The sequence below is a fragment of the Silurus meridionalis genome, chromosome 15 (genome assembly GCF_014805685.1).
Source record: "Silurus meridionalis isolate SWU-2019-XX chromosome 15, ASM1480568v1, whole genome shotgun sequence".
NCBI lineage: Eukaryota > Metazoa > Chordata > Actinopteri > Siluriformes > Siluridae > Silurus > Silurus meridionalis.
In genome coordinates, this window is record NC_060898.1 from 6,824,833 (window position 1) to 6,837,058 (window position 12,226).

The 12,226-nt window shown below is 36.9% G+C and overlaps 2 protein-coding genes across 2 annotated transcripts in view; both read right to left on the reverse strand.

Moving 5' to 3' along the window:
- Positions 1-207: 207 nt before the first annotated feature.
- LOC124398192 (glutamic acid-rich protein-like) lies at positions 208-4,524 on the reverse strand. Its single transcript, XM_046868275.1, has 4 exons — positions 4,385-4,524; positions 3,339-3,432; positions 2,718-2,867; positions 208-2,566 (listed from the first exon to the last, which is right to left on the reverse strand). Exons 1-4 carry the CDS (start codon positions 4,522-4,524, stop codon positions 1,433-1,435), a joined length of 1,518 nt encoding a protein of 505 aa, XP_046724231.1. The 3' UTR covers positions 208-1,432.
- The window catches only part of fam169ab (family with sequence similarity 169 member Ab), a 34,427-nt gene continuing 22,408 nt past the window's right edge, over positions 208-12,226 (reverse strand). The window contains exons 8-15 of the mRNA XM_046868276.1: positions 10,575-10,672; positions 9,934-9,976; positions 7,822-7,936; positions 6,801-6,846; positions 5,870-5,983; positions 5,248-5,456; positions 4,525-5,149; positions 208-1,390 (exon numbers count right to left, since the gene is read on the reverse strand). Coding sequence (XP_046724232.1) covers positions 4,567-5,149; positions 5,248-5,456; positions 5,870-5,983; positions 6,801-6,846; positions 7,822-7,936; positions 9,934-9,976; positions 10,575-10,672 — 1,208 coding nt within the window. The 3' untranslated portion in view covers positions 208-1,390; positions 4,525-4,566. The remainder of the gene's footprint in view (positions 1,391-4,524; positions 5,150-5,247; positions 5,457-5,869; positions 5,984-6,800; positions 6,847-7,821; positions 7,937-9,933; positions 9,977-10,574; positions 10,673-12,226) is intronic.

A 12,226-nucleotide genomic window follows, 5' to 3' on the forward strand; every position in this document is an offset into this window, starting at 1 on the left:
TGAGTTTAATGCCTAATGCATTTATTCAGTGACCTCTAATGAGGATCAGGGAGCGGCTCTTTATTTTTCACGTTCTTCCAAATTTTTTTGTAAATTTTTTAACCATTATTTTCCTCTTCTCATATATTGCATATTGCCCACTATAATATTGTACACGAAGCCAGGACGAAGCTGAATAAAGAAGAAAACGAATACAGTATAAAGATGTATATTAAGATATTGATTTATTCACTACAGAAATAAAGTCATAGCTTGAACAAAAGAAGGAACGTTTGCAAAATAGAAGAAATTCTCACAATAAAACCTGATTTACAATAAAAAAAGGGGCATCAGGCTTGAAATGTTTACTTGGGTACAATATTACATACAGTCTAATTGGAAACGCAGTAAAAGTGAAGATCTGATAGGTGATAGGTACCAATACAAGGCTCAGACAAACACATTGTGACACCCAACAATCATTTCTATAACTGCTATTAAGATGTGTGCAGGGAAATCAGAAGTAAGAGTGGGTGTGTGTTCACGTGTTTTAACTCTAGGGCTCCCTCGTGTGGTGAACGCAAGTTTGAAAAAAGAAACAAAAACAAATTCACAAGCAGTCAAGGCTAAAATTTTAACCTAAAATGCATTTTTTCTAATACTGAAGTTACAAATGTATTATATTGGTATATTATTCAGCACAAGAACTGTTCACATTAAGGCCTCTAAGATAAAAAGAACAAATTTGTCACATTTAAGTGAACATAAAGGGATTAATTTTTTTACTTCAGTTCACGAGTATTTCCTAAAGTAAAATGGCTGCCTCTGTATCTGTAATACTGGTATATATTAGTAGTATATTTATTTTGGTCAATTCTTCATACTCTCATTTACGAATCCTACATCTACTTTCGCTTAAAAAAAAAAAAAAAAAAAAGAGAGAAAAGAGCTGCATTTACTCTCATGGTTTATGTCTATAATTTGATGGTTATAACATTATAATATAATTCTGACTGTCTGATCTTAAACTTTGTGGAAATTATGAAGGATCATTGGCGAGGCCGTGACTGTAGGTTTTGTATATGTTGGACAGAAAGCTGATATATTTTATACAAATCTTTTTTTTTTTTTTTTTTTTTACTGTTTTGGTAATAAAAATTTAGTTAACAAAGAGTTTAGTAACAGTTAGAAGACGGTAAATCAACGTAACCCCGAACCTCAATATAAAAACCCAGCACTATAAAACCCTGCACATCAGGTTTAAGCCCAGTTGTAAATGTGTGTGTTTTGCGTAGACACGAATATGCACACAAATGAGCACACACTTCCTACACGCAAGAGCTTTAAACCTCACTAGTGGCTGTTCGGTGCCGTTTCGTTTCATATGTGATTGTTACTAAAAAGTGTGCATGTTAAGGGAGTTTCAGTGAGGAAGTGTGCATGTGGTGTTTCTTTAGATCTTGCCACGCCGTTTGGATCTGGTTCGCTGTGTCGTCTGGATCACTTTGGTTTTCCCCCTCAATACACGCTTGTCAATCACAGGTGGATCCTGTACTTGCTCCTCCTCCTCTGAACTGTGCTCTGCCTCCTCCTCTGTCGTGACCTTTTCTTCCTCTGAGCTCATTCCCTTGTCTTCCTCTATCACGTTCGACTCTCCCTGTTCGTCTTCATCATCCTCCACAGTCATCTTGCTCAGTCTCTTGGAGGTGCGTTTGGAGGTCGGAAGCGCTGCTTTTGTTCTGGACGCCTGGTGTACCGCTGAGAAATCAGGTGCGTTTTTTTCCTCTTCCTCCTCATCCATCTCCTCCTCAATTTGAGCTTCCTCCTTATCCTCCACTGCCAGTGTGTTGTTTTCTTTCTCTCCACAAGGCTGACTCTCATCTTCCTTAGAAGACTGTTCAGATACATCAGCTATTTCCTCCATATTATTCAATATATCCATAGCCTCCTCGTCCTGTCCTTGTTCTTCCTCAGGATCTGTGGCAAGTGAAGACGATGATGTTTCCTCAGCTAGAAAATCTACTTTTTGTTTCTGAACTTTAGGAGCTACTTCATCATCATCAGTTTCTGAAGCTACTTCCTCCTCAGCAGAAGGCATTACTTTATTTTTCCCATTTTCAGGAGCTACCTCTGGCTCTTCCTCAACAGAAGGAGCAACATCCAGTTCCTCCACATCCACATATTGCTTCTCCTTAGCTGGAGGAACTTCTTCCTGCTCTTCCACTGCTGTAGGAGCTTCATCCTCCTCCTCCTCAGCTGCAGGAGCTACTACAACTACATTGTCCTTATTGGCAGAACTTACTTTTTGTGACTCCTCTAAACCAGGAGCTACTTCTTGTTCCTCATGAACTGCAGGAGCTACTTCTTTTTTCTCATTAGCCATAGGAGATACTTCCTGATTCTTATCTGCAGGAGCAACTTGCTTGTCTGCTTCTTTCTTTTCATGTTCAACAACCATATCCTCCTCAGATGCAGGAGCATCCTTCACTTTTTGCTGCAAATGCACTATAGGACCAACTTTCATTACTTGGTTATCCTCATCTACATGAGGAACCTCTGCAGTGGTCTCCTCTGAAGCATCCATAGTCTGTTTGGCATGGAAAGAGAAAAGGGAGTGTTCATTAGAGCAGCTTTTTCTAAGAAACAAAAAAAACCTAAAGGTTTTAAAGGTTTTATCACAGATTTAGCATCAGGTGTGAGTCAGCAGCTCAAAGCATCATGATTTGTTAGCATCATACTTTTTCTACAGGAGCTTTGTGTTCCTCTGCCTGTTCCATAACCTCCATCTCCTCTTCCTCATCGCCAGAGCTGTTCTGGATGGCGGATTCATCCTTTTCTGCTGCACCACCCTTCTTGTCTTCATCCTGCTTGCTGTTCACTTTCACAGTCTTTAGTAGAGAAACACAGAGTGTGCAAGGGTAAAAATAAACACTTCTCAGTCATTAATGTACAGAATCTATTGACTTTAGAACCATTTAGTGGTGTATGGAACCAAGCAAGACGACTGATCATTATATAAACAGCCTGACCTGACTAAAAAATTATTTCCTGAATGAATGTCAAATCGAAAAGGATGTTGTTAAATAGGAAGGCTGGACGCTGTGAGGGAGGCAAGAAAACCTGCTGTGGTCTTCCACTTCAGTTTCCCATTTGCCTTTATATTTTAATGTTTTCTGAGATGCTTTTCTCCTCATAAAAGTTGTAAAGTGTAGTTATTTGAGTTACCATAGCCTTCCTGTATCAGTGCAGTGAATATGAACAGATTTCACCAAGAGTTCAAGTGTTCAACAGATCTGTTTTGTGTGTGTGTGTGTGTGAGAAAGAGAGAGCGAGAGAGAGCGAGAGAAAAAGAATAGTACTGGTGTCTCAGCTGGAACCTCAGTCACTGATTCAACTCCTCCTAAACCGTCAGCAGGGGTGAATTCCTTCCTCTCCACTTCTTCCATCTCCATCCTGTGATCCCACATATACATTGTTCAGACCCACAAATCTCACAACACTATTCTTTATAATCTAAACAATGCTTAGTAGGTAATCTTTCCCTCACTCTAGAGGAGCTTTTTAATCATTTGTCCTCAACATTCCTAGAAGAAAAGGTCTACGCTCAGTTTCTTTAACAACACACAAACACACATTTGAAACTTCAAGAAAATCTTTACTTTCTACAGTCAGATCCAGAATAATGGGCAGCATTAATAAAGACAGGTAAAGCTGATGAAAGTATGTCTTTGGATAATCCATGATACTATAGATTATCTAATTTATGCCACAGAGTTTCTTGTAGAGTTTTTTTTCTCACCGAAATTCTGGCTTTCTTTTGCCACACATTTCAAACAGATTGTTGTCTAGCTTTTCTCCATTTCCATGTATAGCGGAGATTCTTCATCCGCCTTACTTCCATTTTTTTTTTTGAGGACGGTACCTTAGAGATTTGTTTGTTGCAAACTTAATAAATTGCCATAATCATGACCAAGAGAAACTGGCCTCTGTTAACTCATATTTACACCCCAATAAAGATAGAAAAGTCATGGATAGGCGCATAAATTGTATAATAAAAATTATATAAATAAGAACATGCAAGTTAACATTTGGGCATATTTTCAGTATGAAATTAACATCTATAATCACAGCCATTCCCCTCTTTACTTAGGGTGCCAACAATTCTGGAAGCTGAGTATAGCCATGCAAGGCCTGATTCCATGTTGTATTGTATAGTGGAAGTACAGAGAAATTTACATAGGAGACAGTGATCTTTTCTGAGACAGAGAGGTATAAATAAATGTAAAAAAAAATATTAGTATATTTTGTTAGTATATTTATTTATTTATTAACCCAGAAAAGACCCTGAAATAGAAAATGGAGAAGATGGAGATGATTTCTTTTTGTAATGACGAGAGTTAAAGACCTGTTGATTTTGTCTGGCCGGGTATCCACCTCTTTTGTCCCATCTTCGTCTCTGACTCTCTTCCTCCACCTGTGCTCGCTGCTCCGGGTACGTGTGGAGATTGGTGTGTCGCTCTCTGCAGAGAAATAAAAAGTGTGCATGTTAAGGGAGTTTCAGTGAGGAAGTGTGCATGTGGTGTTTCTTTAGATCTTGCCACGCCGTTTGGATCTGGTTCGCTGTGTCGTCTGGATCACTTTGGTTTTCCCCCTCAATACACGCTTGTCAATCACAGGTGGATCCTGTACTTGCTCCTCCTCCTCTGAACTGTGCTCTGCCTCCTCCTCTGTCGTGACCTTTTCTTCCTCTGAGCTCATTCCCTTGTCTTCCTCTATCACGTTCGACTCTCCCTGTTCGTCTTCATCATCCTCCACAGTCATCTTGCTCAGTCTCTTGGAGGTGCGTTTGGAGGTCGGAAGCGCTGCTTTTGTTCTGGACGCCTGGTGTACCGCTGAGAAATCAGGTGCGTTTTTTTCCTCTTCCTCCTCATCCATCTCCTCCTCAATTTGAGCTTCCTCCTTATCCTCCACTGCCAGTGTGTTGTTTTCTTTCTCTCCACAAGGCTGACTCTCATCTTCCTTAGAAGACTGTTCAGATACATCAGCTATTTCCTCCATATTATTCAATATATCCATAGCCTCCTCGTCCTGTCCTTGTTCTTCCTCAGGATCTGTGGCAAGTGAAGACGATGATGTTTCCTCAGCTAGAAAATCTACTTTTGTTTCTGAACTTTAGGAGCTACTTCATCATCATCAGTTTCTGAAGCTACTTCCTCCTCAGCAGAAGGCATTACTTTATTTTTCCCATTTTCAGGAGCTACCTCTGGCTCTTCCTCAACAGAAGGAGCAACATCCAGTTCCTCCACATCCACATATTGCTTCTCCTTAGCTGGAGGAACTTCTTCCTGCTCTTCCACTGCTGTAGGAGCTTCATCCTCCTCCTCCTCAGCTGCAGGAGCTACTACAACTACATTGTCCTTATTGGCAGAACTTACTTTTGTGACTCCTCTAAACCAGGAGCTACTGGCCTCTGTTAACTCATATTTACACCCCAATAAAGATAGAAAAGTCATGGATAGGCGCATAAATTGTATAATAAAAATTATATAAATAAGAACATGCAAGTTAACATTTGGGCATATTTTCAGTATGAAATTAACATCTATAATCACAGCCATTCCCCTCTTTACTTAGGGTGCCAACAATTCTGGAAGCTGAGTATAGCCATGCAAGGCCTGATTCCATGTTGTATTGTATAGTGGAAGTACAGAGAAATTTACATAGGAGACAGTGATCTTTTCTGAGACAGAGAGGTATAAATAAATGTAAAAAAAAATATTAGTATATTTTGTTAGTATATTTATTTATTTATTAACCCAGAAAAGACCCTGAAATAGAAAATGGAGAAGATGGAGATGATTTCTTTTTTGTAATGACGAGAGTTAAAGACCTGTTGATTTTGTCTGGCCGGGTATCCACCTCTTTTGTCCCATCTTCGTCTCTGACTCTCTTCCTCCACCTGTGCTCGCTGCTCCAGTGCGTGTGGAGATTGGTGTGTCGCTCTCTGCAGAGAAATAAAAGCAAGAAAGAGAATTTAAAAGACTCATACAAACATATACAGTGCCTTGGCATAAGTATTCACAGTCATTTAACTTTAACTCACATTGTGTATTGTTAGTCAGTGACTAGTTAATCAGATGCAGTAGGGAAATAATTATTTGATCCCCTGCTGATTTTGTAAATTCACCCCTTGCAAAGAAATAACCAGTCTAGAATTGTTATGGTAGGTTAATTTGAACAGAGAGAAAAAAATATTACAAAAAGAAAAACAGAAAGAAAAATGTATATTACACATAAATTAATTTGTATAGGATGGAGTAAAATAATTATTTGATCCCCTGCTGATTTTGTAAATTCACCCCTTGCAAAGAAATAACCAGTCTAGAATTGTTATGGTAGGTTAATTTGAACAGAGAGAAAAAAATATTACAAAAAGAAAAACAGAAAGAAAAATGTATATTACACATAAATTAATTTGTATAGGATGGAGTAAAATAATTATTTGATCCCCTGCTGATTTTGTAAATTCACCCCTTGCAAAGAAATAACCAGTCTAGAATTGTTATGGTAGGTTAATTTGAACAGAGAGAAAAAAATATTACAAAAAGAAAAACAGAAAGAAAAATGTATATTACACATAAATTAATTTGTATAGGATGGAGTAAAATAATTATTTGATCCCCTGCTGATTTTGTAAATTCACCCCTTGCAAAGAAATAACCAGTCTAGAATTGTTATGGTAGGTTAATTTGAACAGAGAGAAAAAAATAGTACTGGTGTCTCAGCTGGAACCTCAGTCACTGATTCAACTCCTCCTAAACCGTCAGCAGGGTGAATTCCTTCCTCTCCACTTCTTCCATCTCCATCCTGTGATCCCACATATACATTGTTCAGACCCACAAATCTCACAACACTATTCTTTATAATCTAAACAATGCTTAGTAGGTAATCTTTCCCTCACTCTAGAGGAGCTTTTTAATCATTTGTCCTCAACATTCCTAGAAGAAAAGGTCTACGCTCAGTTTCTTTAACAACACACAAACACACATTTGAAACTTCAAGAAAATCTTTACTTTCTACAGTCAGATCCAGAATAATGGGCAGCATTAATAAAGACAGGTAAAGCTGATGAAAGTATGTCTTTGGATAATCCATGATACTATAGATTATCTAATTTATGCCACAGAGTTTCTTGTAGAGTTTTTTTTCTCACCGAAATTCTGGCTTTCTTTTGCCACACATTTCAAACAGATTGTTGTCTAGCTTTTCTCCATTTCCATGTATAGCGGAGATTCTTCATCCGCCTTACTTCCATTTTTTTTGAGGACGGTACCTTAGAGATTTGTTTGTTGCAAACTTAATAAATTGCCATAATCATGACCAAGAGAAACTGGCCTCTGTTAACTCATATTTACACCCCAATAAAGATAGAAAAGTCATGGATAGGCGCATAAATTGTATAATAAAAATCTATTTAAAAAATAATAAAAAAAATTATATAAATAAGAACATGCAAGTTAACATTTGGGCATATTTTCAGTATGAAATTAACATCTATAATCACAGCCATTCCCCTCTTTACTTAGGGTGCCAACAATTCTGGAAGCTGAGTATAGCCATGCAAGGCCTGATTCCATGTTGTATTGTATAGTGGAAGTACAGAGAAATTTACATAGGAGACAGTGATCTTTTCTGAGACAGAGAGGTATAAATAAATGTAAAAAAAAATATTAGTATATTTTGTTAGTATATTTATTTATTTATTAACCCAGAAAAGACCCTGAAATAGAAAATGGAGAAGATGGAGATGATTTCTTTTTTGTAATGACGAGAGTTAAAGACCTGTTGATTTTGTCTGGCCGGGTATCCACCTCTTTTGTCCCATCTTCGTCTCTGACTCTCTTCCTCCACCTGTGCTCGCTGCTCCGGGTACGTGTGGAGATTGGTGTGTCGCTCTCTGCAGAGAAATAAAAAGCAAGAAAGAGAATTTAAAGACTCATACAAACATATACAGTGCCTTGGCATAAGTATTCACAGTCATTTAACTTTAACTCACATTGTGTATTGTTAGTCAGTGACTAGTTAATCAGATGCAGTAGGGGAAATAATTATTTGATCCCCTGCTGATTTTGTAAATTCACCCCCTTGCAAAGAAATAACCAGTCTAGAATTGTTATGGTAGGTTAATTTGAACAGAGAGAAAAAAAATATTACAAAAAAGAAAAACAGAAAGAAAAAATGTATATTACACATAAATTAATTTGTATAGGATGGAGTAAAATAATTATTTGACCCCTTACCAACCAGCAAGAATTCCGACCTCCACACACCAAATTAGTCCTGTACGTTTACGAAACAACTCCTAATATCAACTTATTAGGTGTATAAAAAACACCTGTCAAATAATTAACCTGTTCCATTCAAACCTCCACCATGGGAAAGACCAAAGAGCTGTCAAGAGGGTCAGATTTTAGACTTGCACAAAACTAGAATGGGCTACTGGACCATCAGTAAGAAGCTTGGTGAGAAAAAGACAATTATGAGCAATAATTTGGTAATGGAAGAAATACAAGGTAAGTCAACAGCCCTCTCTCTGGAGCTCCATGCAAAATCTCACCACATGATTCTGAAAAAAGGTAAGAGACCATCCTAGAATTACATGGGAGGAACTTGTTAATGAAGGGGATCTCAAGGAGCTCGGACCACAGTCACCAAGAAAACCATTGGTAACACATCAAGGTCCTTTTGCTCAAGAATGCACATGAACAGGCTCGTCTGAAGTTTGCCAACAAACACCTGAATGATTCAGAGAAGGCTTGAGAGAATGCGATGTGGTCAGATGAGATAAAAATTGAGCTCTTTGGCATCAGCTCAACTCGCCGGGTTCGGAGACTGAGAAATGCAAAATATGACCGCAAGAACACCATCCCCACTGTCAAACATTCTGCTTTGGGGCTGTTTCTCTGCTAAGGGTACAGGAAGACTTCACCACATGAACGGGGTCATGCACTGTAGAATCTTGGATGTGAACCTTCTGGCCTCAGCCAGAACACTGAAGATGGGTCATGGATGAGTTTTCCAGCATGAAAATGAACAAAAACATACAGCCAAGGCAACAATCTGATGGTCTTGTAGCTAATTTCAGCTTTGTGCAGGTCTACAAACGTGTTCATGAAGTCCTTTGACAGCTCTTTTGTCTCTCCCATGGTGGTGGAGAGGTTTGAATGGAAGAGGTTGATTCTGTGACTGATGTCTTTTATTCACATAACGAGTTGATATTAAGAGTACTTTCCTAAAAGGACAGGACTGATTTGGGTCTGTGGGAGTCAGAACTCTTGCTAATTTGGTATCGGGATCAAACACCTATTTCTCTCGATCAAATACATATTCATGTATAACCTTTCTTTATTGTTTCTTTTAATATTTTGTCTCTCACTGTTAAAATAATCCTACCATAAACATTCTAGATCATTTATTTGTAAGGGGGAGGTCTCAAAATATTTTGAACAAAACTTAAGTGTGTTAAATGTGTATTTGTGTGTTACTGAAGAAATTCAACATAGACCTTTGTTTCTAGGAATGCTGAAGACAAATGATTAAAAAGTTCATCCAGAGCATGAGAAAGTGTGGATTATCTACTTAGCATCATTTAGATTGTAAAGAAGAGTCTGATGGTGTTGAAAATATTTTGAACTAAAAAAAGAAGACTGAAAAGGCTTTTATTATTTTTATTTCTAAATCATGCAAAGAATGCAAAAAATATGCATTTTTGTATGTTTAAAACAAAAGAAATTGTGAAGAATCGATATTTATTCAACAAAATGTTTGCCATATATATGTATAATATATACATGTGTATAATACTTATACAATCACACTTTAATATTACAGACTACCAAATATTTAAGGGGTAAATACTTTTGAAACCATTGCATGCTGTGGAAATCTACGTACCTTCAGTTACTTTATGATGCTTGTTGACCACAATCACTTCCTCCTGTGGAAAAACCATATTAAAATATGCTTAACAAGAATACATGTATATTCATAATAACAAATTTCTATCTCTTTGGAGGTAAATTTATTCATCTTTATAATCCATCACTTACTGATAGTTTTTTGAATAGTTCTCCATGGTTTACTTGGTTTTATTTTCGTAATTGACATTTTTCTTGTATTCTTGTGGTATCCTTTCACTTAATATAAATATTTAGGGGTTTTCCAATGATTTTTGCAACTTGAAAGACCTTAAATTATAATGAAATTATATTAACCCCTTATAAAACAGTTTATAAGCATAGCGATTTAAATATTAGCTCATTATAATAATGTGGTCATTATTTATTTTACTGGTTTGACGCGAAGATCTTACTCTTAAACTTTCTACTAGATCTGAGCTGACATTATTTGTACAGTGATGCATTTTGATTTTCTCCGATTTGGATTAAACCTGTGTAATAAGATCTGAAATGATGGGTTAAGAGAGTTCTGGGTGAACAAAAGTTTGATTATATTATAACAATGAAGAAAAGGTATTAGTATTACAGTCAGTAACCTAAAACAATAGAAGGAAATTCTAAAAATAAGCAACATACAGTGATGTTAAGACAGGGCTCCTTCGATTCCTCCACCTCATCCTCCACAATATCTCCATTTCGCCCATTATCCTCGCCATGGCCACCTTTATGAGTGTCTATTTCATTACAAAATACAGATAACCATTAACACGTAATGTAATGAAATCATAAAGCAATTATGGTTATGTAACTCAACTAGTCATGTTTATACTACACAGTACATTGATGAAAGTTAAAATTTAGATTTGAACTATATTATGTTTCTATTCTTTTTATATATTTGCATTTCTAATTCTTTGCTGCTGTAACAGAAAAATTTCCCCACTGTGGGACAAATAAAGGTATATCTTATCTTAACACAGGCAGAATGTGCGGTCAGATTATCTTTAAGAAAAAAAGTAATCACTGTCTATATGGAGAAGTGCTAAGAATACACAATATTAGTTTTAATGGGAATAACCTCACATACTGTGCTAGACATCCTACAGTTTAGTGTTGTCAACTTAAACTTCAACCAAATAAATACTTTTTTTTTTTTTTTACTTATTCGGGTGTCTCAGAACAAAGAAGAAACACAACAATTTCCATCCTTACCAAACCACATTGACAAAAAAAGGTTTTGGTGATAGTTATGAATAATCCATTTATTTCAGTTTAGACACATTTAGAGGATTGAAGATAATTTATTTTTAAAGAGCTAACAACTATTATTAAGCTAATAACAGCTAAGGTTATTAGCTAACTGATTAATTCAATGAATGCCTCCTTAAACACAAGCCAGCTTAGCTAGCATTTGCTATTTGGCAACTGTCTAACTTAGTGAAATCCATTATTACACTATTAAATCCACATTCATTAAAAATATAATAAGTTTTTGTACATGATGATGTTTAAGCCAATAACTGCAGCTTTCCCATGTAAAAATAACTAATCTGACTGTGAAACTAAACTAAAAAGCTAAGCAAATGATTTTGTTCAAATTACTTACCACTCAGTGGTCTAGAGCTGAGTTTATAAGCCACTTTGGTCCTCTGATAAGGGCCACCAACTCCCTCTACCTCCCAGATCAGATCTACATCAGCCGGGTAACGATCCAGATAATGCCTACAAACTGGAGAAAAAACAGAAGACAAATCCGAGGGTTGATGGAGAAGAAAAATATTTGTGTTTCTTTTAATATACAGTACAGACCAAAAGTTTGGACACACCTTCTCATTCAAAGAGTTTTCTTTATTTTCATGACTATGAAAATTGTAGAGTCACACTGAAGGCATCAAGGGCTATTTGACCAAGAAGGAGAGTGATGGGGTGCTGCGCCAGATGACCTGGCCTCCACAGTCACGGGACCTGAACCCAATCGAGATGGTTTAGGGGTGAGCTGGACCGCAGAGTGAAGGCAAAAGGGCCAACAAGTGCCAATCATCTCTCTGGGAACTCATTCAAGACTGTTGGAAGACCATTTCAGGTGACTACCTCTTGAAGCTCATCAAGAGAATGCCAAGAGTGTGCAAAGCAGTAATCAAAGCAAAGGTGGCTACTTTGAAGAACCTAGAATATGACATTTTCAGTTGTTTTATACTTTTTGTTATGTATATAAATCCATATAACCATTAACACGTAATGTAATGAAATCATAAAGCAATTATGGTTATGTAACTCAACTAGTCATG

Coding starts and splice junctions, on each gene's coding strand:
- LOC124398192 (XM_046868275.1), bottom strand. CDS start 4,524: ATGCACACTTTTTATTTCTCTGCAGAGAGCGACACACCAATCTCCACA. Junction 3,433..4,384: donor CGGCCAGACAAAATCAACAG/GTCTTTAACTCT, acceptor GTGGGATCACAG/GATGGAGATGGAAGAAGTGG. Junction 2,567..2,717: donor ACAAAGCTCCTGTAGAAAAA/GTATGATGCTAA, acceptor CATGCCAAACAG/ACTATGGATGCTTCAGAGGA.